Consider the following 27,979-nt stretch of genomic DNA (forward strand, 5'->3'; position numbering starts at 1 on the left):
CTCTTGTTTACTTGCTCTTCTTTCCATGTTTGGTTGTTAATTTTCCACAGCTTTAAACACGCCATTTACTAACCAAATACAAGGCTTAGATTACAAAGTGTAACTGATGCATTTCTCAACTGTAGCTCAGACATTTTTAACTTATTAATCTAATCTTTGTTGCTGCAAATGAAAATGTGTTCAAGATACTTTAATTAACTTTTGTAACAAGATTCTACAAGTATTAGATATGACCTCTTGGGAGAACGTAGAAACCAATTATGCAATTAATCCTTTCAAACATCCCCAAGGTAGTGGAACAAAAGTCTAAAGGGAAGACATTGAAATGCCTAGAGAATAAATTAAAAAAAAAAAAAAAAAACAGAAAACAAACAGAAAACAACAACAACAAAAAAAAAACCTTGCACTTTTATCTACTACTTTGGATTAATTTATAGTCAGCTGGGCTGAACTATCCTGGAAATGTGGAATTTAACCATTTACATTCCTATTCTGGATATGAATAAAACAAATTTATTTACTTTCATCAGTTACAAAGAGACACTGCACACTAGATAAAGCATAGGCAAGCCAAAACCAGAGCTTAAGTAACAGTAAGTATCAGTGCAGAAGGAACTCCTATCACTACAGCATTTCCTAGCAACATTTGCAGTCTGACCTACATTTGTTTTCATTTTAAAACTCTGTTCTGATGCCCTCTAGCAAATTTGTGCCTCACTCCCATTATGATACAGTCTCACATAGGGCTCTACACAAGTTCCATGATTACCCCAAACATTCAAAACACTTGAAGTGACTCTGAAGCTTACTCCCATTTTTAAATTTCAGATTAAGTTCATATACTCCAGAAATCAGTTTTTAAATAGTTTCAGTTTTTCGTGAGTTTTAATAGCAAATTATTTCATTTATTTATTTACTTCAGACTTGCATCTAGCTCTACAGTCAAAATAGCTACATCTAGCGACTCAGAGAAAGAAACAACCTGGAAGCTGTGTTCTCAGCAGTACAAACACGCTTTGCTTTTTTTAATGTTTTTGTGGTGTTTTTGTTTTTGTTTTTTTGCGCCTCTCTTCACTGAAGCACTGCTGCACAACCCTGAAGAAAACCCATTTCTAAGCACTAATACACGCGTTAATTTGCTCTCAGAAGGCCCGGACAGCTGCAGGAAGCCTACCAGCCACCCCCACTCACAGCTGACACCCCCCGCCGCGCTCAGCAGGCACAGCACCGCGTTCCGAGCCGCGCGAGCCCGTTGGCTCTCGTGCACTGTATGTACTGCAACTGAAGCCACCGAGTTGTTTTTTTTTTCCAGTCCGAAAAAAAAAACCGCCGCAACACCCTTCTGGAATGGAAACGCGCGGTACTCACGTGGTCTAGGCGGAGCAGCGTGCCTCGGAGAACCGACGGAAGAAACATCTCCTTGTTTCCAGGAAAGCGTAATCCCTTCGGCTCCTACAGCGGGAGCACGGAGAGGGACCGGGAAAGAGCACGCCTTCTCTAAGCCAGAGGGGCGGGGGCACGCGGGCGGTGAGGGGCGCGCGGCCCCCGGGGCAGCGGGGAGGGACCGCCTGGGCGGTGCTGGAGGGAGGGGCGCGTGCAGGAGTGCTGGCAACGGACCGGGCTGGTCCCGGGCACTGCCCAGCTGCTCCCTCACGAAACACGTGCTGCATCAGCTTTGTCTCAGCGGGCGAAGGCTCCGCGTCTTGTACCAGTTAATCAGAAGGCTCTTGCTGTTACTTTTCCAGGGCTGTCGGGTGCAGCTGGAGGGGCAGCTCTGGAAGCGTACTCCGCCGGGCGTGTGGCCAGAACCGCTCCGCGCCTCTGGGAAAGGCAGATTCGTTCGCCCTCGGCGACCACGTAGTAAAACAAGTGAATTCCCGGTTACTCGACTGCTGTGCTTCCCTAAACGCCGGTGCCACGGTGAGCTGCCCGAGGGAAGAGCAGAGGCTTCTCATCCCTTGGGATGTGCCCAGGCGGACCTCGTTTGGAGAGCTCCGAACCCGCGGGCCGAGGTGGGAAAGCTTTTTAAAATGCTACTGACTTGGGCTCAGACTGTTGTGGATCAGGATTGCAGCCAAATAAAGGTTATAGGAGAGAAAACAGATTAAGTGTGTAAACGTTCACTGGGTGGAAGTAGGTATTTTATTTGTGAGAAGATTTATTTAGAATAATACCTGCACCTTTGTGAAGTAGACCAATGAGCTGGTAAAATAAGAGGACAAAATGTAAAGTTCATTGTAAAACAGAGGAATATTACTGTAAATATTAAGGTCTCTGCCCAGCAGGTTTAAGCAGACAGCATATTCCACTGCTGGGTATCTAAGAGCAACTTATAACAAGGTGGAGGACTCTGAAAACACACGAATCACTGCAAAGGATTGTCTGGTTTTTTTTTGTTTGTTTTTTCCCCATTCTTGCCCTTCCAAGAAGCTCTATAGAACGATATTTCTCTCCCTGTTTCTACTGGGAGGTCTTTGATGATATGTGATAGGTCTCTGTGAGATTTGTACCCTGCGCTAGCTAAGATAGTGCTTCCTTCTACTAGCACAAAGCCTTGATGTCCACTACTCACATAGACCTTCATGTTCTGAAGATAGTGATTGTAAAAGATACATCTGCTATGTTTTCTTTGTATGGAAGTTCTTCTTACTTGAAAAATAGTAAGAACAAACACTAAAATGACAAACTCTTGTTGTTCTATGGTTGATCTTTCACATTTCAACAAACACTGACAGTAAGTATTTATTGTATTATGAAACAGGACAGTGGTTGAGACATACAGATGTACTTGTACTTATGACAATGAAGACAAAAAAAAAATAAACCACTCAGGAGATAAATGAACACTGAGGAGAAAAAGGACATGAAAGGTAAGCTACTACAGCACTGTAGAAGTTAAAGCTTTCAATTTGTCAATCAAAAGTAGTCATATATATAGTAGATAACTCATTAACAAAAGTATTTTCTGACTTTTTTGCTGGATGTACGTATGGAATCTTGAGGGATGCAAGTGTTTCTAAACTTCTGTCGCATTTGGCTTACATTTCTTTTATGCTATTGTGGATTGGGTTCATTCATGTATAAAACAACATGTTTGAGTTATTGATGGGACTTGGATGAAGGAATTAATGTTATAGTCTTGTTATTGCATTTATAACTGCTCAGTATGTTAACAAGCAAACACTGAAGTTCCATGAGTCTTTGAAAGCTGAGTTAGTATAACAATTTTACACATCTTGGGAGTGTTAAGCTTTATAATGTAGGTAGAACATTATGAAAAATATTTTCTCTAGATGATATTTCCAACAAATTCATTTAATAAAAGTGTTTTAATAAAAGTGTTTTTTTTCTTTCATTTATGTTATTTTCATGTTATTTTCTCTAGTAGTTTATTCTCTTTGGAGGTTACTTAAAAATGCAGCCAAGTCATTTGTCTTTGAAAAGAATGTTTATATACAAAGTTTCAGCTGTTAGTCTAAAAACGTAAATACTTTCTGTAACAAGTGGACAGATCAATAGGAGAGGAATTACACCAGGGATATAATGATGGAAGAATCAGTACAATAGAAAAAATTAGTACAATAGAAAAGTGCTATAAATGAAGGGAAGAAGATTGCTCACCTGTATCAGAAAAGCCTAGGATCACAATGAAAAGCTTTACCAAGAAGGGATCCACAGAAAGAGATCCTTGCCTGGTGGCAGTCAGCCTTTTTAAATGAGATCTAAGAGAGGTACAGCCAGGCTCCACCCCTTCCAGTCACACAGGTGAATTGCCTTCACCTGTGCTCTCAGGTCTGACATGGTCCTTTCCCCAGGTGCTCAATCAGTGGTTCAGGTCGTGACTCAGCAGTTCCCATACATCTTCTAATGACTGATTTATTTTAAACTCAAGAAGGAAGACTTAAATCTGATACTATTACTCTCGAAGTCCTGCTATACGCAAGAAAGAAGCACATGTTACATGTAATTAATAAAATTTGAACTACTGCTACTGTAATTGAATTCTTAACACTATTCAGAGAATTACTGCTAGTTTAGATCTAGTAATTTCAGAAAAATAAGTAAAAAGTATTAGTATTACAGGAAAGTTGCAATATTAACAATGATATTGAGGTTGTTATGCACATATTTCTACTACCTATTTATCTGGTGATGTGTGCACCCTTCAGCTGCTCCTCTGGATCCTGAGATGAACAGCTTCAGGAGAGCTGTGACAAACAGGTCATGGCTAAGTTCTTCAGCAGGAGCTATATTTTGTCTTCTGCATTTGCTAATGTACTTTATATACATGATTCATTTTTCATTAGACTGCATATCAAGCTGACTACATGAAAATTCCAAAAATCCTTTACTGGGTTTGAAAACATTTTGGTGGACATCAGTAGACATACAAGTTCCTAGATTGTTGTAACTCTTCATTAGATTATTTTTACATAAACTGTTTCCTTTGAGTTTACTTTTAAAATATAATCCTTAGAAGATGAATTTTTGCTTTAGCAAAAGGAGATTAAGATTCATGGATTTTAGTTTACATTCCTAAGACTGCTGGTAATCTGCATGGCTCTCTTGTTGTCTGTATCTGTACGTATAAAAGCAACTACTTTTGTGTTAGTAGAAGGATAGTGTATATAGGTCACTCTGAAAGTAATGCCTCCTATTTTGTTTACATAGAAACTACAATAGATACAAAGAGCACAATGACATTATTTGATTGAGCACCTTATCAACTACAAAACACTGGTTTTCAACATAGTTGCCACCATTAGCTGTGTATTTTTGATAGTGATGAACAAGCCTCTGAATGCCATGCTCATAAAGATCTGCACCAGAGGAGATGACCCACTATCACAGTTGTCACTGCTGAAACACATCACCCACTTTCTCACTGTGCTCACATCCACTGTTTGGTCTCTGTAAGCATTCAGCAAGCATTGATGAATGTCAGTGGGTGCAATTTTTTCCCACATGATAGGAATTAGTTTCCATACTGTTGCTTCATACACACTTCCATGTCAGATGCCATTTTGTCAGACTGTCCTTCTGCTGCCATCTGTCACACAGCAACAAAATGTAATGGAATATTGGTAGGAACGCTCATCCTCTACTACCATATCATCAGTATCTACCTCTGATGTCATGGGCCAACATAAATAAGAAACATTGCTTTCAGAATAGCCCTTGTACTTTCATTTCCTTGTTTCTTGATTTATTTTAAATGAGAAATTAGTATTATCTTTATAGGAGGCTTGAAATTGTTAGCCACTTGTACAATGAAAGTACTCTTCCCTCCAATTTCAATACATCTAAAAAAAATAAAAGATTTTTTTTTTTTTTAGTTGCAAAACTTTTTGAATATTATCAGTGTATGTGGGAACTGCTGAGTCACGGCCTGAAGCACTGATTGAGCAGCTGGGGAAAAGACCAGCTCAGCTCCGAGAGCACAGGTGAAAGCAATTCACCCGTGCGACTGGAAGGGGTGGAGCCTGGCTGCACCTGTCTTTGATCTCATTTAAGGGCTGACTCCCAGTAGGAAAGGTTCTTTTTCTGGAGGATCCTTCTTGGTGAAGCTTTTCTTTGCAACACAAACTTAGAACCTTCTGATACAGGTAAGCAACTTTCTTTCCTTTGTTTATAGCACCTTTTTATTGTGCTGGTCCTTCTATTGTTGCACCTTTGTGTGATGTTATTAATCTGGCTAATTACTGCATAATGTTTTTAAAACTCTTAGTATTCATGCACTGTATTTCTCAAAGATCCTTGAGAGAGTATTATTTGTTGGAAGCATTTCAACTGTAGTTACTCTTTTATTTTTTTGTTATAGCATACTTTTATTCATGGGTTTTTCATCTCAGTTCTCAGTTACACTGAAATTTGTATGGCTTAGATAAGAATAAAGACTTCCTGTGGAATTGTTTTAAGAGCTGTTTTTTGTAACATAAATGTGCCTGCATTCTATAGCTACTTATTGAGAAATTCCATCCTACATTAACAAATTTGGAAAATACAGTTGATGAGCTAAAAACATATGCTTGTTTCCTTAGTTCTCTTTTATGTAGTCCCTTATCTTCTTTACCTGCCTTCCCTTCTGACACAGTATACTGCTTTTATAGTAGTAACTGGTAAAACGTTATTAACGTGGAACTGTTTCTCATTAGTTTCAAGGCAATGCAGGAGATGTAACAAGAGACAAATAATTTGCACTTATTCTTTCTATGCATCTATCTAGTATTGCTTTTCTCATGTAAGTTGTTTGTCTCTCTAAGATGAAGGGTCATGAGAAATACTTAAAAATTGGATCTTACTCACCTGCCTCTAGCATACAATTTATTGACAAATCTTTCCCACAACACATGAAGGAATTAAATAATATTTATATTATACACCTAGTTCCAACATATTTACTATTCAGTTGGTTGTTCGAGTAAGAGGTTCTATGGTAGAACGACCTCTTTGTAACAGACTTATAGCTCAGGTTATAAACCATCCTCTTCACTTGTTTCTTGGTTCAGTTAAGAAGTTCATAGAGTTAGTTTTATTCTGTGAAGTCTTAAGATTTTGCGATCACCTCTTGTTCAGCAATATTGGAATGTTCTCATGTTCCAGCACAAGAAAGACAGAGCTGTTGGAGCAGACCCAAAGAAGAAGGGCCACAAAGGTGATCAGAGGGTGGCAGCACCTCTCCTGTGAAGATGGGCTGAGGGAGCTGGGCTTGTCTGACCTGTGGAAGAGAAGGCTCTGGGAAGACTTTAAGGTTAGCCTTTCAATACTTGAAAAGAGTTTATATCTTATATCTGTATTACTTAAAAGGAGCAGGGATACAGATGTTTTACATAATCTGATAGCAACAGGACAAGGGTGAATGGTTTTAAGCTAAAAGAGGGGATGTTTAGACAGTTGCCCAGAGAAGCTGTGGATGCCTGAACTCCGGAGGCCAACCTTATCTAGTGTTTGGCAAATGCTCCCCATGGCTGTAGGGTTGGAACAAAATGATCCTTGTGGTCCTTTCCAATCCAAGCCATTCTATGACTAGACCTAGATTCATCACAATTTGTATAACAGAGTAAGAACCTTCCAATAGTCTTCTGTGATTTCTGTGCAAATTTTACTTTTAACATATAGGTTAATGATGTAAAAACTCTAAACATTCAGTTTTGCATCTTGGATGAAAACCCACAATGATCTAATACCTTGTGCTGAAGTTAAATGACATTAATTTTTCAGTGTTATTCAATGCTTACCAATGAGTCTACAGTAGTATGTTGTAAGTAACAGACTCTGATCCTCTCTTTTCAGTAATTACTGACAGTTTAAAATTCAGAACCAGCTGCATACGCAGCAATGAATGCAGTTTTTGCTAAGCAGATTATAAATAGCAGCCTGTATTTTGTGCAAGAAGAGGGAAATAGAAGAATCGAGAGATGAACAAAGTCAATGTTTTGAAGGACAAATAAGCAGTTAAGTAGATGAAAAACATGTCAGGCATACACATTCGGAGTTGCTGGAGTGAACAGGTGCCTAACACACCTCTGAAATCCTGCAGAGTAATGAAGAGTACTTTTTCTTCTAATTAATGTAAAAGATTTCTCAGTGGACTTGCTTCTTGTGCATAAGTAAAGGGCACGAAGATATTTTTGACGATTCTATCAAACTATCATTCTGTATTCTATCATTCCATAATTAACAGAGTTTTATAATTTCAAAATGGCTGTGTGCCAATTTGATTCTAAGAACTCAGTTCTTTGTTCACTAGGTTTAGAAATGAAATGAATGTCTTAAATATTTGTTTTGATTACTTCTATGTACTTAAATGAACTTAAAGAAAGACAGTCATCTACAGTTATTTCAGATTTTATGTAGGTACAGCTGTTAGTCTTGTCAACAGACTGCCTCATTTTGCATCAATGAATTAGTGCATTTTTTCATCCAGTGTGTGAAAAATATGGCATGTCTATACCAGTGGTTCACATGAGTATATGACTATTCTGTCTGCCTGGGTGCAAGCAACCAGATGGACCAAATGGTTTTACTAGATCAATATACCCTTGACTCTCAGATCTTGGAAATAATCTGCTTAGAAAATATGGATGCAGTATGCCAACACACTTGGCTTTGTGTGCAATACCTCTAAAATTCAGGAACAGCAGCAGAAGTTCAATAATAGACAAAGAAACACAATAAAAAAGAAATAAGCAAATTCTGGAAGTATGTGTAGCTTTCATTCATGATTGTTAATAATTCTGTAAGTAAGTTGAATTGCATTTGTGGTCCTAAGTCAAGTCATATGTGTTGCTGTCCATATTGTTCATCCATTTGATGTTACACTGACTGTGAAGATAAATTGTGCATTGTAGTGCTAAATCCTATTGATGCATTCCTGTATTCCTTCTTCTGAAAATGTCTTTTTTGACTATATTCTGCAGGCTCCTTTTGTTATAATGATTTGAGAAATACTTGATAGCCAAATTGGCACCTACTTTCTTTGGATGATGTCTGACTAACTTTTAGGGAATGCCTATCTGATCAGTAGAACATGAAAACACTTAGAGACATCTCAGCGATCTTCCTTGCGTGTCTTTCTGTCACGTGACATTCTCACAGTCAGTTGAAAGGACAGGTTTTTTTATCCAGCTTGTCTAATTCCATGTAAGACTTCTTTGTAGGCAACATTTTTCTGTTCTTGTGGTATCTCACTCCATGTAATGTGCATACTGGAATTACTGTCTTTAGCATCCTACTTCTGCTATGAGTAGGACTGTTTTTGTCCTGGAGCAAATTTCTACAGTATCAACTTGCAAATGTGCAGTTAAAAGATGAAGTTCTGCTGGAATATACATGAATGACATTTTTGCTTATTTAAGATCTTCTGGCACAATTTTTGGGACGTGTTCCCTGTTTTTTCTAAATTGGAGAAGCTTGCTCATGGATAACCCTGATACACCCAGGCAAGCTGACTTCAGAGAGAAAAAATCTTGGAAGTCTTTTTCAACCTTGGTGATTATATGATTCTAAATTACAGTAAGAGAATGTGTTTTGTCACTCTGAGTATGCTTTGATATGTCACAAGTCATTTTTAGACATGTAGCTTTGACATGTTTGTGCTTTATGCTGCAGAGTGGCTCCAGATAAGTCTGATATTACACTGGAAGGTGTAAAATTCAGTTTTCAGGGACCTGAGTTGAATGTTCTGTCAAGTTGAATGTCTTGCATCAAGATTTTACCATTTTAACATTTCTACATGCTTAAAATCTGTGTAGAAGCACCAAATGACCAATCCCTCATTACAGTCTTTCAAGTACCTAAATGACCATGAAATCAAAGGGAATAACTAGCTTGTAGAAGTATATGGGATCTCTTTTCCATTTTATCCTCATAATTCATTAGGAACTTTTCAACTTTATAAAGAACAAGGTGTTGGGCACGTTTCTGTGTGAGGGAACATTTGCTTAAGCCAAATAGTTTCCAGCACTTCCAGTTTGGCTTTTAATCTTGAACCCAACTTACCTCTGGGGGTGGGGAGGGGGGGAGATAAAGCAAAAGATGACAATTATTGCCAACTTTCTTCCCATCCACATCTGTCTGATGGTTCTAGTGTCTGTGGTTGTTTTCTTCCCTACCTTCACATCTCCAGCCCTAGAAATGGTCAATATCTTATTTTATCACAATTTTATGTAGATAGTAAAGGTACAATCTGTTGATCGAAAGTGTGCTTTCTCATATTAGTATCAAGATATTTACTGAGTGATTAGACTAATGTAAGTGTTCTTTTTCTAAGAACATTCTTTCATATGAAATGTTCCCTTTTGTACTACAAATACAGGAATCCCAGCTTTACCTTTCAATGTGTTTTGACCAGCTTCAGTGTGATTTGTTTTGCTTTCCATTCTCTTCAGTCTGTTTCCTTACACAACAGTTTCTCAGTCTCTGAGATGATAGTTATCTGATAAGTTGTGTTTTTCACTTTGGAGATTGTCCACTTCTAACTTGAAAAATGTGGATTATGATTATATTTGGTCATACCTTTATTATATGCTTTAAAATGTAATTGTCACTTCTTGAGAGAACTATTTTACATTTGATATGTAAAAATAAGGTGAATAAAATATAATTCTAGTCTTTAATTTAATACTTGGTATTAATAGACAATTTTAACTGCTCATAGACAGTGTATCCTTGCCAACCATCTTGAAATTTAGCTTTATCAGCTAAATCCTGTTGTAGTGCAGGAATACTACACTGGGTGTCTATCCATGAACATCAAAGCAAGAGTTTAGTGTGTTATTCCCTCTGCAAATACTCTGTAGTATGTTGATCAACAAATTACATTAGAAGTATTATTAAATGCTTTTATTCAAAAGCATTTCAAGCTTTTTTCATAGTCTGGTCTGATGATCTGTTGTTGATCAGCATTTGACAGATGATAACAGATCTTATATATTTTGTAACAAAAAATTTGGAATGAATAGGTGATATGTTTTGTATAAGCAGAAAGAAGACTCTAAGATTAGAATATTTATTCCAGTGTTTTTAACACTAAAGGGTTACTATTGTAAAACATACAAGGTTTATTTGACTTCAATGATGGGAAAGTGGCTAGTTCAAAAGGGAATATAGTGTTCAAACCCACAAGTATCTAAAGCGTGATAATAGGAAGTCACATCAGGACGCAAAACTTTGGTGAGAATTTTTATGTCCCATTATAGATTAGAAGTGGTTTAAGGTTCTGTAAGTAAAGGCTGAAGTCATTTATATGTTGTGGGCTCATAATTTGCTTCATAATTCCTTCCTTTTTGAAGACAGGTTATACTAAACCTGTGTGTTTTCTGTTTAGTAGAAATATTTGTTACAAGATGTTACCTCACAAAAGCATCGTATTGAAATCAGGAGCAATTTCATTCTTACAGGAGAGATTTTAGTGAACATAATGCATAAACATCTTGAAAATAAAAATGAATCTCTTGGGATGTGTAAAATTATTGTGAGCACTTATGAAAAGGTAGTATCAAAAGGCTGAGAACTATCTGATACTTGAAACCAGAGATGGTCTGGAATAACTTCCTTTGAGGCAAATGAAAGACTGAGCTAGGTTTGAGATGGATCATAAGTAAAAAGAGGATCATATGATATCATGTTCATGTGACAGCCAAAGGACTGCAGTTGTAAGTGGTGTCTTTTAGATGTATCTATCTCAAGCTTCCACTTGTAAAGTTTTCAGTGCTGATGAAGAGGCAGTGAACTGTGGATTTGGAGGAGTACATAGATTAGTTCTTGAAAAACTGCTGGTAAGTGTAAATGTGTAAAGTTTTGCAAAAGTGATGTGACTGATGCATCTGAAGGGATGAATTAAGATTTTGTTACTTTATGTCTGATTGAATGGAAGAATTCCTTATGGGAATTTTGAAGTGACTTCTTATTTTTGCAACTTGCACACGCTGAGTTCTCTCATAGTTTTGCTTTTGGATTTCCCTTTTCTTTGGATCTTGCTAAATATAAATATATGCCACATATAAATTATATGGATAGATTATATGAATAAATTTTAGTATGTATTTCATATATTTTATTTATATAATTTTATATGGAGTGTATGTGTTATTTATAAAATTATAATTTTATATTATAAATACATTTTTTACAGCATGGAAACAAAATATTTTTGTTATTAACAAGTATTTTGACCTTTTTTCTTTTACTATTCTCCTTTTATTCTTTCTTCCTTGATTCTGACAAGTTCATGGAGCTATAAAAAGGAAGCAGTTCTTTTTTTTTTTTTCCTCCTGTATGCTAGATATGTGTAGTGGAAATATGAAGTCACTGTTTGAAACAGTGACTGAGCACCTGGTGGGAAGGCAGGGCCAACCCGGGGAGCTCAGATACATGCAATGCACCTCAGTGACTGGAAGGGGTAGAGCCAGGATCCATCCCTTCCCAGACCTCATTTAAGGTTGGCAGTGGAAACATACCTTAATGACCTTCAGTAAATAAAGCTGCTTTTGTTCTAAGCTAAACGCTTTTATGAGCATTGGAGCCAAACTCATCATCAATTTATGAAGGGGCAGCACACTAGTTCATGTGATTAAATCATGCAAGGTTATCTGTATTTTTCTTACAAATATGTCTGTGGAGCAGCTGCATATGTGATTTCTTATTCAAAAACTGAGACATAAAGGAAAAAACACTGAAATAATGGCTTTCATAAATAATGCTACTTTTGACTTAGTAGCTACCTGTGGCCTGGCCTCTACTCTGCCACTTTCAAAACTGAGATTTTTTTTTTTCTCTCTACCATGCAGGGAAAGGTAGTACTTCATCTTTAGGAAATATGGAGAGAATTAGATGAGTTCTCTTGTAATTTCTTTTTATCTATGCCACTTAACTTGCTATGACCTTAGGCAAGTAACTTTACCTTTCACATTCCTTGACATTCCCAAGAATGAAAAGGATTTTCCCAAGGCAATAAATAGTTTAATTAACTTCTGTAAAGTACCATCAGTTTACCAAGAATAGTTTGAATTAAGTTTGCTTATTTTCAGAGAGGTTTCAAGAGGCATTGCATGGATCTGAATTTATTTGCTAATTATTTTCACACAGCTCTGCTGAGACGCACAATTCAGAAAAAGCACAGCTATTTTCTCTTCGTTTGTCCATGTGTTACATGTCTTCCCTATATTTTTTAGCCCTGAGGAATTCTTAAATGGTATCTTATTTTACATAATTGTTACTGGCACTAAACTGCATTTTGTTAAAATGTATTTTGTGTGTGATATATGTAGAAAGAATGCTGTTAATTTTGACGTACTCTTATTTATTACACTGAGCTGGTTAATGTTTTGTAATAACAGAAGCATAGTTTTATTGAGCTTGTTGAGTAAGCTTTTGTTACTGTTAGTGTCTTACCATTTTCTCTCTTGAGTTTTAATAATTAAATTTTAGAATACACATCAAGTAGGAAAAGTGCTATGTAGCTGGTCATATCAGTCTGTAGTTTTGTGTGCTTAGTGAGATATGGAAACCAGAGACTCCATCAGTGCTCCGTGCTGTTCTTCCTTTACCCTTTATTTTGAATGTAACCTTTCAGTATATCATGATTGTCTTTTTAGTTTATTTTTTAATATCTATTTTATATATGCATACAATCAATTATCTTTAATGTTATTTTGATCATGTAAATACATGTTTATTTGTAGAGAGCTTTTCTGCATTGTCTTTACCTTATCCTCAAGATTTGTGAACATGCATTTGCTTTTTTTAAAATGTTGGCTGTCCTCCTGCCCAAAATCAGGTCATATAATAGCAAGGGTTGGCAATACTGTGAAGTATGATGCATTCTGAAGCTGGAAAATTTCAAGGTTTTCCTCTGTCCTTTTAAGATCTGTGTTTATTAATTGGATAGAAAGCCATTTTGGCCAAAGTTCATCACTTGAGTGAACTAAACAATTAGATGTGGTGTCTCACTGATTGTGTATTTTCATATGGCAAGTTTGCATTTCTCATTAAGATAAAAACTTGGATGTTAATGCATGACAAATGGATTGCTAATATAAACAGTAATCTGTAATAGCTGATCAAGAATTTATGGGGGAAATAATGCAATGAAATATAATTCACAATTCAGAGAAAAAAGCTGTCTGATCAAATGTATTTGTGTATATAATGTAGATAGGTCCATCCAGTCTATTTCATGAATGTATATTTGCACCTATTTGGCTTGTTTTAATAGAGCAACTACTTTGTTATCTGTATGAAGATGCAAAGTAGTCCAGGTCTTTAAATATTACTTGACCTGTATTCTTACCTTTCTTCTGGGGATCTAAAAGTATTTCACAGTTTTCAAGATTCCTGTGTACTGAGTGTACCTATTCAGGTAGTGCCAAGGCACCTAACAGCACCTTGGATGATTTAATTACTTTTCCTGCTGCTCAGTTTTGCCAGCATTGTAATTGATCTTGTTAGAGATTCTGTAAAATTTCACAAATCATGCTCAGTATAACTGAGCAGAATCTCTTCTGAGTTTTTGATATAAGAATACTGATATGGGGACAGAATATCACTATCTAAAAAGTAAGTAGTGCTTATGGAATTCCTCAAATTATGAATCAAATGGATATAATGTTTGTATTGCCATTCCAAGGCACGGGATGGTGTGGATTAAAGAACAAGATACAAGGGGGATTTAATGTGGGGGAACTGAAGAATACAGAACACTTGGCATGTATAATAGGCTTCCCGTATTTAAAAAAGAAAAAAATAAAAAAGCACATAATCTAAATACTATGCCATAAAATGTATTCATATTTTAAACAAAAAAAAAATCTAATTCAGTTCAAAAATGATTTTTCAAGTGTGAGTAGATAATTGTTGAATTATAGGCCTGCATTTGTTAAGAATTCAAAGTGTTAAATTGAAAATATGAAATCTTATATCCCTGTTAATGCTTAAGTGCATTGCTTCTGAGAACATTCATGCTGATGTGTAATTCTTTCACCTATTGATGAACTATTTTCTGGTAATCCTCCAAATAAGGGAGCAGCATGAACAGGAGGCTGTTACTCATCCCCTTGTTCCATGAAGGTCATCTCTCACTTGAGCCTTGCGTTCAGTTCAGCTGGAGCTGAAACAAGTGATGATCGTACCTATAGATCCATTCACAACTTGGGTTATTTGTTGGAGTTTTACAGTTGGTAAAAGCTCTTAAAAGCTTTAAGCAGCAGCTATTGTTACTTCCTGTCCATCAAGTCAGAGATTATGAAATGTAAAGGTAGCTGAAAATAAGGGTTGTTTCATCTATAAATGAGGCTCAGTTTGCATACAAGATGAAGTGAATAGCTTTCAACTCTAATTAGTGTATGAACTTAGCAAATAGATGACTTCCAAACTTTAAAGCTCCTTTGAAAACTGAATTGTTAAAAGTTCCATTCTGAATATATTTCTAAGTGAGCTCTTACTGCTTGCTTCATACAAACCTAGAGTTCTATATAGGGTAAATGAAGCAGAAGGCAGGTTGCATTTATCCTATGACAAGATGAAAAGCTGATTACGCAGATGAGTGCAGATGAAGTGGAAACCTCTCAGAGATTAGGTTTTGCTCTCAGTGTGCCCTACATTGCAGCCTGACATAATCGTTTCATGTTGGTTGCTTTCTGTGAACTCTGTCTTGATGTAGACCACATGCTTGCAAAAAGGGAAGTTACTAACAAAGTAATTGTTAATCTCTGTCTGAAAATACTAGACACCAGAAGGGAAAGCTTTACTTTCAGCCAGGGTTTTTTACATTCCCTAGACTGCGTACGTGTCTCAATGTGCAGAATACAAACTCACATTTTCCTATGGGCAATCAGCTGATGGTCAGAAAAATTCAGGTAAAAAGCAGAAAACTAATTTGAAGATTTCAAATGGATTCCTTTTGGTGCCGCAATTGACCTGAAGTGACAAAGGTCTCAAGACCCCCAGAGTGTTAAGTAGAGGTGGATAATTTCTCTTAAAATGAAATAACACATTTTATGAAAGATATGTGCAGTGAGCTAACTAAAGCATTTATTACAATGCACTGCATATATTAATGAGCTCAGCAGAATCAAGTGGGACACTTTTACCTGGCTCTAAGTTACTGTGCAAGGAGGTATTTCTCATGATGCTTCAGCTTTGGAAATGGTCTGAAACCCCAATGGGAATCAGAATGCACTTTTTTTTTCCAGTTGTGTCTGTTATCTCTGTTAGTTCTGAATTGTCTCAACTTTCATCTGAGGATGTAGTTGCAAAAGCCATTCTTCTCTGGTACCCTTGAGAATGGAATACTTTCCATGAAAACAGAAGGTAGGATTCCTAGTAGAAAAGTAATCTTCAGACCAACAGTTTAAGTTTTTTTCCTTGCTCCATCTAAAATTCTGCACCTTAATATAGCTAGCTGCTTCATGAGGTAGTCAGGAAACCAGGCGCTGGGTGCTTTGCATCTTCAAGCAGTGCTTAGGAGGACAGGTTAAGAATCCCAGTTCGCTCATGTTGCAGTTGGAGCAATGTCTGGTTTGCTTAAGGGTTGTGTTGCAATTACTGGAGTAAGTGGTAGCTACTGATTGGCAGTCATGCTGTTCCAGAAGAACAGATTCGATGGATTATGCAAAGGCACTTTATGACAAAAATAACTGGGCTGAAGCCTCGATGTGTTAGCTCTCCGGGAAACCCAGACATCGCCGGAGAATCTTTCTGACACATCAAGCAGCAAGACGAGACGGCGCAGCAACGGCGCTTTGAGAAGAGCCAGGAACAGCCTCCGGCCCGCAGCAGCTCTTCCGCAGAAGGCAGGCCCCTTGCTCAGAACGGGCTCTCACCGGGCGCCTGCCGGGGGCTCCAGTGCGGGGCCGCGTCCGCGGGAGGCTGACGTGCGCCGCGGCGGCTGCGGTCAGCGGGGGGCGGAGGAGGAGGCGGAGGCGGCCGAGGATAGCGCGGGGCAGCCGCAGCCGTGCCGCTGCTCGGCAGCTCGGTCCTCCCCGCACCCGCGGCATCCGAAGACGGCACCGCTCCGCGCAAGGTAATAATGCTCTTTCGTTCGCCCCTCGCTAGCGCTTTGCTCGGTTCCCGACAGTGCCTTCCTCTGCGGTCATCGAACGGATTAAAAAATAAAAGCACTAACTCGAGACTGCAGGGAGCAAAGCTACTCAGACTTCATTAGCATCTCTTGCTTGCCTGCTCTCTGCTTGTTTATAAATAGCTTTTGCAGTTGCTCAAAAGCTGGGACCTCGGTTTGCCTCGCAGTCATAAGAAAGTCCGCTGTTTTACTTGTCCCTTTCTTGTCAGCGCTATGGATGTAAGTTGTTCCTAGGTTACTCGCTTCACCCCAGAATAACTCCTAAATTGGCATGCTAGCTTTCTTCTATGCGTGGAATAGATTCAATGAGGTGGGAAGTGTGCATTGCTCTAACTGCAGCGTTTGTTGGATGAAAATCCTTCCATGCACTCAGCAAGGCAGATGTGTGGGAAACACGTGACTAATATGTAGAGCATTTGGACAATCTGTTACTGTATATTGTGAAGCTTATGGGAGTCAGTGCTGCAGATGAGGCTACTCAACTCTTACCCTGAATTAGAATACATTTGTATAATGACATTTGCAAATACCTTTCACGTGCTGGGAAAGTGACTTTCTGGATAAACCCTTCTGACAAAATGCTGATTTCCAGATAAACACTTCTCTTAATGAGGGGTATCTGTACTCACAGACAACTTAAACATGTTCATTTATTTCTGAAGCAAAAATTAATCATATCTTCCAGTTGCCAGATTGGTGCTGGAAGTTGTTCTGGTTGTCCAGCTGTCTTGTCTGGTGGTCTTTAACTCCCCAAGTGTAATCATAGCAGAGCAGCAGTAATCATAATAGATCTTTACCTTGGATCCATGGTTTGGTTGGAACTTCCTAGAAAATCAACATAAAAAGTTACTGAGAAATGATAGAGAAGTTTTGGTTAAATTTCTAGTTCTAGTTACTTATTTCCTTCTATCCTTTCGATTTTTCATGACTATTTAAAAATAATTTTACTTCTAGAAATGTCTTGTGTGCAAATGTTATCAGTAAACTAACTTGCATTTAAAGGTACTTCTGAAAGTACATAGACAATATTTTCATGAGCATAATGTACTTACACATAACATTCTGAAACGTTCACCTTTCAGGTGAAACAAACAGTTCAGCCACTTTGGATTAAATGGAGAGTAAAGAGGAAAAAGTGCTTTTTATGTTTTTAAATGAACTGTCAACCTTTAACAACGTTAATTTCATTTGAATGACTGCAGACAAAGTATCTAGGGACAGAGAGTTGCACTTTGCTATGAAATCAATCTATCTTCTGAAGTGTTTTTCCAACAGTGGAAATCAGATTTTATTTGACTGGAACCTATCTCATTGAAGATAAGTGTCATGTACATGCATGCTCCTATTTTTTTTTGTGTACGAATTATACAGCTACATAGGCATAGGTGACAATCATGTAATAAGTGAGCAACAAGTAAATGTTTTCTTAATATTTTGCAAGTTATTAGGTTAAGGCTAAAGAAAAAATATGGGTAAAAGTTAATTACTTCTGCAGAGGTAATTTTCTTGCATAGACAGGTATTTCCAGAAATCTGAATTTTTCACTTCAGCTTCTTAAGGACTACTTCAAAGTTGGTAAATAATTAGAATTAACACTGCAGATCTCTATTTTCATTTTCTTTCCTCGCTGGAGTACACAGGTTTCCTTGATCAATTCTTGTTCACTTAAATTGTTAGTGATATTCAGATAAGAAAATAACTTATTGCTGGAAGAAGTTCGTAAAATGGAGGAAATCTCTTTGAGAAAGCTTAGCAATTAGAGGCCAGGGAAGACTTTCCTTTTGTGATGGCTTTACACAAGTGCCAAACAATGCTGAGAGATGGTATCTATACAGAATAAATGTTAATATAATGACCATCAGCTTCATACAGACATTTCTGAGGATATAAATATACAGCGAAGGACCAGCTTTGCCTGGGATATGAGGACTGTTATTTTTGTTTTTAAAAAGGCTAATATCCCCTCTTTTTCTTTGTCAGGAGAAAAGTAATAGTGGAAACACTGCATTATTCTTTTAATGATCAAGTACAAAAAAATCAGTCCTTGCTTTTTTTTTTTTTGACGTATAGATAGAACATTTGGGTACTGAAAGATCTGTTTAACTCAACCATCCTCAATAATAGTGGAACCTGTAGAGCCTAGAGCTGTCTGTAACAGGGAAGCTGCTTCATTCTGAAAGAAGTGTTTTGCTTTTTTCACCTTTTTGCTCTGTTCATTAGTTTGGACATGCAGTTTGATCTTAAATCCAGTTTCACTTAGTCATAACAGAAAGATTAGTATCTCTAGGAGACCATGTATATTTTTTTCTGCTAGGCCCTTAGAAAATTATGTAAGAGCTGTGAAGTCTTAATATTGAGGTACGTCTGTCCTTCATTTGAAGTCATTCAATCTTATAAATGATTTTAAATAGTATTAGTGAAATCTTAAAGAATGTGTATTTAATCCACCAAGATCTAAGCCAACATTTTTCTCAAAGTCATTCTTCTCATCCTGCTGCATTTTTTTCAATTCATTTCACTGTAGTATTGTCTTTGTTTTAATTTTTTAGTGGTTTGATTTTTGGCACAAAGCTTGTCTTGTTTCTGTAGATAGAACCATTTGAAGTATCTATGCAAATTATTTAATCTCTTTAATAATCTTTAAAAGTACTTTGAAAACTCATTTTTATTTTTAAAAGTGCATTTGCCTGTTGATAGACTTGCTGAATATAATAAAAGTTCTATGTGAGTGGTTTCTATGTTATAGTACATAGACCAGGCAATCCACAATTATGGTCAAGATGTTAATCAAGTTCAGTACTGTTATTTAATATTAATTGATTTTTTACCTAGGGCAGAACAGATGCAACAGTCTGAATGTTGGTACAATAGACTGATAGTTGATACTTCATATACGTGTTTAGTTAGCCTTTAGAAAACCCATGAGCTATCCTCTCAGATGAATAACAATTGAGTTTATCTTTTTTGTTGTTGATCGTAGTTGTGTATGTCAAAACCATTCACCTGTGAAATGCTGCCAGTGAGAAGATGAAGAAAACAGAGGTGCTATAATTCTCAGCTTGAACACTTCAAAGAAATGGTCACTGAAAGTCATTACAACCTGTTTCATCCCAGTACAGCCAAGGTTTTCAAAACTTGGATATTGGTTATTTTTGTACAACCCCAAATTCTTTAAGGCTAAAGTGCTTCCAAGATCGCTGGAGTTTGGGCATGGGTTTAAAAGAGTTTTGAGTTTATTCTCAAAGTTTGCATAATTTTATGAAATATTTTGGAATGTGCATAGTTAAATAGGCTTATAACTTGCCAGATAATTGCATCAGAAGATTGTTGTAAGAATTTTGCACAAGACAGCATCTTTGATCTTTCCTTGCTGAAAAATATGTACTCAAATCTTGCTGGATTTTAAGCGGGGGATCTTCTGAATGTCTAAAACATTATTGGAAGTTTTTGCTATCATTATTTTTAGTTCTGTTTCTCTTGTCTTAGCTATTGTAGCTCCTTGAGAATATATGCTGTCTTTTGCAGTTGGCCCAGGCCTTTGCCTCTAGAATTCTTCTCCTTGCTCATGAAATATCTTGAAGATTGGCTCCACTTTAGCCGTTTAGTTTTCTTTTCTTTGGGTTTCCTTATATACTGAATTCGGTTTTAAGTTCAAAATGTGTCTCTGAAAGTGAAATTTGGTGAAAGACCTTTAATTTGAAAGGCAGTATATTAAATACTTTCTAAATATCTGCATTCTGACATTACTAAGCATCAGGATCACATAAATTCAAATCTGGTGTCTTGGTTTAGCAAAATTAAATATGAGACAATACAATAAATTTGAGCTATTTCAAGCAATAACCTCACTGACTCAGTTGCTTTAGCTGATATGCATACAATAAAATATACTTGTATCTTTTACTCTGTCTAGAAAGTAAAAACTAAAAGTTTAAAATGAAACTGGGTATAAAAAAGCTTTTTGTGTTTATTCTTTTAGAGTAATTACTTATAAACAGCAATATTCTTATGTTAAAGATATTACCTACAAAAAGATATTCTGACCAATATTAGCTACCACTTATCCAATCTATTACATAATATGGAAGATGTAGTTCTTGCCTGGTGGAATTTACAAAAATCAAAATTAATGCTTTTGAAGGATTAACAAAATAATTCTTCTATTAAAATATTTCATTTGCTTCTTCTATAACCTGTACATGCTGCCAGAAGTGGAAATTACCTACTAGTATCCTATATAACCTACCCAGGATAATGTATTCAATACAATAATATTATTAACTTGAGTTAAAATTGCTATATAGGAAAGTAATGTTAAGTTTATGACCCTAGTCTAAAATATGCAAATTTGATCTTGTAAGTGTATGTTGTTTGCTACTGATGTCAAATTTTTTACTTTACTTTTCTTTATTATACTGTGCTTTTCTATTGAAGTATGTCAAGATTACATTTCTAGACTTATGAATAGATATGTAGACTTATCTTGTTTATTACTTGAACATCAGCTGACTAGTATCTGTACAGCTTTTAAGACCTCTGTTTCCTGAGGCAAAAAATGTTTCTTCTTGTCTGTAATTAATTTTTATATTGCTATATGACTTCAGCTGAATGTCAGCCACATGCCTCTATCCATATAAGCAGGAATGGTTTTCACTTTTAAGTTATGTGATTTTATTTTATTGAGAGTATCCATCTTAGGCACAAAAAGTTGTAGAGGAGAGCTATGTAACATATAAATAATGAATCACAGAATATCCATTTAATACTGTATTTGAGGAATAAGCCCTGTATATATTTTAAGTGTCTTAAATTTATTTTAAAATAGTTGAAATAGTCATAATATTCACTTTAATTTCCAGATCTGGCAAAATACTGCTTTCATATCAGCAAGGAGTTTTTTGTTTATAAAAACTTTTTAATCCCTTCGAATCATAACTCTTCATGCAGTTATCTTCTAGATATGCTGAGAGCGCAACTCAAGTTGCCATAACGATATTGTTTTTGGTGCCTTGACCTTTCTAAATTTTGGATATTTATTCTTAATGTATTGTCATTTTCCTCATGCATCAGTTAGAAAAATGTGGCCTCGAGTATCATGAAAATGACTTCAATTCTTTTAAGAAAGGCAGAAATTAATTGTAATTGCTGTACTGGACTAATGCTCCTGGGCCAGGAGGGCAACCTGATCCTCTGAGGTAGAGTCCTGGAATGGGTTGGGTAGGAAGGGAACCTAAAGATCACCTAGTTCCTGCCCCCATCCTGCCCATGAGCAGGATCACCTTCCACTAGATGAGGTTGCTCTACGGTCTGTGATCAATTATCTCCATGTGCTTTGTTTCAAAGTGTTAAGAGGGTCAGTACTGATGTTTGCAACAGAGTTTGGCTGATGTTTTATGTATCGTGTAAAATGAAGATGCTTATTTCACCTATGCTGTGAAATAAACTTGTTTATCCTAATAAAACAGCAAGTGATTATTATAATCTATGTTCAGCTCATATTCAGTTATAACTTTGTGACACTTCAGATATTTTAGCTGCAATTTTCAATGGAAAATATTGTCTCTCTGAATGTTTTTTTCCCTAAAGAAAATCTCAGTTAAAAGATAAAATAAAGGCAGTTATTTTTGTTTTTGCAAACAAAGCTGGAGGAGCAGTGCAAGAAGTGTGGAGGGGTATTGATTGTTTCATAGAGTACAACATCTGAACCGAAAAAACATCGTATTTCAAACAACGTTACTGTGTTAAGAGTGGTTTTACTTGGATATGCATACAACTTGCCTTTGCTCTTTTTCTATCTGTCTGTTTACTGCTTAAACATTCGGAGTTTTTCATAGTTAAATTATCTATTGCAGAATTTTTATTCACTACTCTTAAGCATTCAAATGGAAGAGTTTATTATAGAAATTTCACTTGGTAGTTTGTTCCAAATTAACTTTCTCAAACAGATTTTTGGACTAGTTTGTCCTATCATGCTGAACTCTGTCAACACATCTTGAGTAGTCATGAGGACAGGCTGTATCATCTTTTCTTTTTTTAATTTGATGACGCAGTTGTGTCAGAAAAAGCAACATATTGCTTTGCTAAATTGTAGGCTGCAGAAGGATGAGAATTTTCATGTCCATGTAATTCTCTTTCTGCAGAGAATTTTTTCTGGAAATAAAATAAATGGTGTATTAGTGCACATATTAACAGGAAAAAAATCTACTTGTACAGATTACTTTGTATTTCCAATTGCTTTCAGATATATTCAGGTATTACTGTAGATAAATTGTATTGGGCTCAAGTCATGGAAGCAAAAATCTGAAAAAAGAAACCTTCTTGGTAAGAATACAGCTGAAAATATTTGGCAAGATTTGTGATGGTTTATGGTGAACTTCTATTTTAAAAACAAATGTTTTGATAATTCTGAAACAAGATTGAGATTATTACTTGCTATCGAATATAGAAAATATTTTTATCACTTTAGAGACTAATCTATTTGTCAAGTCATTGATTTCAATCTTATTCTAGCTTTGTTTTCTAGTTTTTTTTTTTTTTTGGAGATTGGATAATGCAATACAGCCCTTTTGTTTGCTTTCCAACCTTACTAGTCAAATGTAATAAAAATTTTAAATATAAATGATAATCCATCTTTTATTATTTTTCATCTGCTATGAACTGAAAAAGTAATATGCTTATTTACAGATCATTCAAAGTGAGACTTGGCCTATAAAAGACCAGGAACAAGTGTAAGGTAGTTAGGCTGGTGAGAGTGTTTTTAGTGAGGCATCAGCATGTTATCCAGTCAATCCAGAAACTTTTAAAAACAATTTTAATCATCCTTACTTGCATGTATAGTATATCTTCTTAAGTGATGAGTTTGTTTCAAGTCATTTAGATTTCTTTTCAGGTCACCAAGGTAAGGTATTCAGGAGTTGGATTTCAGAATATTTTGTTGTATGAACTTGGTTCTATGCTGAATTAATTTGGACAGAATTATATAGCCAGAGACCATAAAAGATCCAAGACATTTTAACATGCTTTTCTGGTGAATTCCAATCATTTTTGTTGTTTGTGTATTTGTTACTATTTGCATTTATCTTTTAAAATCTTTTTTTTTTTTTTTTTTTGGTATACAGAGCTCTGCAGTGTGGATTAATTTAATGAATTTCAGCCTTATGTTCTATGTTTTATGTTTCATCTGAATTGATGGGCTCTAATGTGCTCTAATACTTCCCCTGTGCCATTGCATGAGTTCTGAAATTTAATAAACCAGTTCTCTCTGACATAGACTTTCTTTCACCGTTCTAACATAGTATTTGTACAGTGTAATTGAAAAGAATGGTATTTTTAACTACCGTTGCTAACAATACCTGGTATAGTTCACACAAACTTTTAAATAGTGTAACCTTAGAATAGTTGTCACAATGCAGTAAAAACAGCTTGGGCTTGTAGTTGGGAAATTCCTACTGTTAGAAATGTTAGTTTACATCTGTGCTCTTGCAAAGAGAGGAGAAGTAACGTTGTCTTCACAAATAGATAATCACTTCTTATCTTTCTAGTGATACTATTTGTTACTTAGTCAAATGATAGTCTGAAAGAACCTCAGAGAAGCATGAGACTTTAGGAAGAGAAGAAAATGCTGGAGCTTGTCTCTGTCAAAGAAATCATGCTTCGTAAACAAATATTGCAGTTGCTTCATTTGCTTCTTCTAGTTAATGATATGAATTTCCTTTCTCTTTGCCCTTTTGCTTCCTTTCATTTACCAAGTTTCTTCTGTTTTGGTGTGGTTCTTGAGCTGTATCACATGGCATGGAAAGTACCAGTAACATATTGATGAACATAGGGGCACATTGCTACCTAATAACAAACAGATATCTGGGAGAGCTGGGAAAATGAGGAGTAAGAGATCTTGGTTAAAGGTCAGGGCAAGGAGGAGCACCTGCTGTATCAGCAGAGGTGATGTGTCCTATTGGAGGCATGGAACTGCAGCAAAGGAGACCTGACTTTCTATGAGAGCAATTTGAACAGCAATTTTGTTTTTTGATAGGAAAAGGCAGAAAAGAGTGGGTGGTGATAGATTAGATTAGATCTGACAATATTATATTGAATCTTAAATCACAGGAAAGACTTGAATGGTGTCTGCTCATACCATTGAATGTGTTGGCTTTTGACATTGAGGAACACTTTAACTGCAACTTTTTTTGTTTGTTAAACAAAGTTATCTCTCTATTCCTCTATTATTAATTAAAAATAAATAATGCAGCAACAGAATTTGTTGCTTCTCAGATGCTATTTCAGTTCTTTCTAGTTTCGAAATAGCTATCTCTAACTAAATAGCTGTTTTTCTCTTAAAATGTTTTTCTCAGTGTGAATCTCACTTCTCTTCTACTATCGTTTTAAAGTACATAAAACTGTGAGCATAGATGCTGAAGTTTGTTGTCATCACTCCATGCTATACTTTCTGTAGCTAAAATTAAGTCATCTTGGATTAACTGGTGTTTTACTTAAACTGTAATTTTTTACCTGATTGAGGTTTTAATTTCCAGAAAATTGGATGTATCCTCCAAAGTAGGTCTGAGCCAGCTGAATAGGTTGTTGACAGATGGTAATATAACTTAAATATTTAAATATTATTTTTTAAATAATAATAATTATTAATTTAATAAATTAATTATTAATATTAATTATTTAATTTAATAAATTAAATTTTAAATAATAATCAAAGTCTAGAATAGGCTTTATCTGCTTTTAATTTAAAAAACAGCTTTTATTTGTTTTATGGCTAAGGGGGGAAGCTGTAGGTCTGATTTTAGTAATGTAATGATTCAGAGATTAGATTAAGTTAGGGAAACTACTTGTGTTTTGGAGGTGTTACAGCCCAAAAAATTTCTGTTTTTTGCAAGGACTAGCAAATTCTCACCATTACACATATATTCCTTAGTCCAAAAAAAATTCATGCACATTACCAAGAGCAACATATTCTTCAGAGCAGTTTGGATTGCTCTCTGCATTGTAGATGTCAGTACAAGGACGTTCAGTTTCTGCTGTAGCTTCCATGATGCTGTTACTTTTTAGTTGTTTCATCTAGTGACAAAATGCCATTCCACTTGGGATAAAACAAATGAACACAAAAATATATCAGGCTAATGCTAAGAGGTGTTTTTCCTAGATAGAACTATGAATTTGGGTCTAATAGACTGATTTTTATTATTTTCATGGATAAACACCTTGTTGTAATGCATCATCTTCCTCAAGTCAATGCTAAGCATAGATTTTGGTCTACTTGGGAAATCCTAATTTTTACTAGTTGGTTTTCATTGTTTTTTTCTTCCCAGTTAATGATTCTACTTCCTAGTTTAACCACTGTATGTTGCCAGTGGACCAAAATATGGACTTTGCCATCTATCTCTCTGCCCAGCTACTCCGATGAAATTCTGCTCTTCCATAAAGTTCTCCTGTAAGTAAGAACTGACTCAGAATTCATTAGTTGAGGCTGAGTATTTATTTATGAAAATACCCACAAGTTAACTAGTTCATATTTGTTGTAGCTCACTGCACTAGATGACTCAAGGGGCAATTTAGTGCTTTAGCTAAGCTGTTGTATTTGCAAAACACTACCATAAGTGTTGTTTCCTACTACTTGTGTGGAGAATAAGTTAGAGATATCTCTGAAGGAAAATTGTTCTTTAGTTATTTCTATATGCAGAACCACACTGAGGTGCACCTACCAGTGTGACTCCCTGTGGCTGCGTGATTGCTCAGTTCTACTCCAGAGAAGCTGCTGTTGTGTGCAGCTGGAGATAAGGAGAACAAGAAGTGAAGCCACACTTTTTAACAGTACTCAACCTTGTCAGAATGTCAAAATCAGGCAGTGAGTTAAGACAAGGATAGAGGAAGGAGCAAGAAGGCACAATTTTCTAAGAAACTTGTATATCTATGAAGCAACAAGACTATTTTCAACAGAAGTAATAACTGAAGGTGTTCTACCTGTCCTACCCTTTCTGGTATTTGTACAGGCTGCTGAATGCCATGTAACTACAGGGTGCTGGTAAACAGAATTAAGAAGCTCACCTGATGGAGATCTTCCTTACTGTTAGGCTCTCTCTTCAAGGATTGAGCGCATATGTACTCACTGGCATGAAGTAAATGGAAACTTATTCTTTTACTCAGAAGAAATAAAAATTTTGACACTATTTAGAGAATACTATAATTAGATGAATTGCTTTAAAATTTAGCTCAAAATCTGCAGAAGTTACTATTTGTTGGTAGGATATGATGTTTTGGTTAAATGCCACTTGCTGCTTAGATTAGGATAAGGTGATATGGATTCATGATAAAGTTATTGGTGCTGTTTTATATCTGACTTGATACATGCTACAACTGATACAGTATTTGTATATTGAAAAAGTATGTAAAACGGAAATGCATTACATGGTAACGTGGCAGCTTCCTTTACTTATTGTTGCCTGAGGTTAAGGCTGACTATTTCGAAATGATGGAAGTTTCTGATGTACTGTTTTTAAAAGAAAGTCTATGTTTATTGAAACTTTCAGAGAAGGGAAGACTTAGTACATGCTCCCTAGCTTTGTGTGCTGCAGGATTTGCTGTTGAGCCTAAGTTCTTTCCCTGATGCTTATGCATTTCTTAGTGACTGCAGACTTCCCCACTTAAATTATGATTGCAGAGTTCCTCCTTCGTAAAAAAAAAAAAACAATTAAGTTCTCAGAGTAAACTAACTTACATAAATATATATATATATATATATATATATCTCAAAGGAATGTAAGTAAATTCAATCTTTTAGTAAGAAAATACAATGCACTGTAAAGAAAAGGAAATAACAAGGCTCAGCAAACCTGCTTGTAGGAATACAATTACATTGTTGCTTTTTGAATCAAAATAGATTTATACCTTATTTTGATGGGTCTTTTGTTTTGAGTATACTAACCAAGTAAACACTTTTTTAATGCAACTTTTATTGATGTCAGAACAGCTTGACTGATGACTATGAGAAGTAAATTTTCTTCTTTTTCATTTTTATTTTTTTTCATGCTGTGCAATAAGTAGCAAGAGCTGATTACACTGGTGGTGTTATGGTGCAGTTCGTGTTGAGCTGAAAAGCAACATATATGCTTGAGTGATTTCTTTTAACCAGGTGTATAACAGCAAGTTAACTTTTAACAGAGAGAGGGCAGTAGGTTTTAGCACTGAACAGTAAATACTCTTTGAACTGGGTGTTTTATTGAACATCTTGTGACCTTGTGGAAGAGAACCCTAGAAAGAGCTGTGATGTATAGGAGGAGGATTGACTCAAATATGGGTTTTAGCAATATCACGCTTTCTGTGATGTTTTTAAGGTAAAACTTGTATCAGGGAAAACAAAACAAACAAACAAAAAAAAACAACAAAAATGAGACT

At 36.0% G+C, this 27,979-nt stretch overlaps 2 protein-coding genes across 15 annotated transcripts in view; one reads left to right on the plus strand and one right to left on the minus strand.

The window, feature by feature from the left end:
- RYR3 (ryanodine receptor 3) overlaps positions 1-1,507 on the minus strand; it is a 202,157-nt gene extending 200,650 nt beyond the window's left edge. For all 14 annotated transcript variants that reach the window (XM_090141242.1, XM_090141245.1, XM_090141240.1 and 11 more), the window contains exon 1: positions 1,369-1,507. In XM_090141242.1, the coding sequence (XP_089997368.1) occupies positions 1,369-1,416 (48 nt within the window). In that variant the 5' untranslated portion in view covers positions 1,417-1,507. The remainder of the gene's footprint in view (positions 1-1,368) is intronic.
- Positions 1,372-27,979, plus strand: part of FMN1 (formin 1) — a 180,072-nt gene continuing 153,464 nt past the window's right edge. Inside the window, exons 1-3 of the mRNA XM_090141247.1 lie at positions 1,372-2,012; positions 2,762-2,870; positions 6,604-6,751. The gene's annotated coding sequence lies outside the window, so the exon portion shown is untranslated. The remainder of the gene's footprint in view (positions 2,013-2,761; positions 2,871-6,603; positions 6,752-27,979) is intronic.

Source organism: Phasianus colchicus, chromosome 5, assembly GCF_987193195.1.
Source record: "Phasianus colchicus chromosome 5, bPhaCol1.hap1.1, whole genome shotgun sequence".
In the NCBI taxonomy this organism is placed as follows: Eukaryota; Metazoa; Chordata; class Aves; order Galliformes; family Phasianidae; genus Phasianus; species Phasianus colchicus.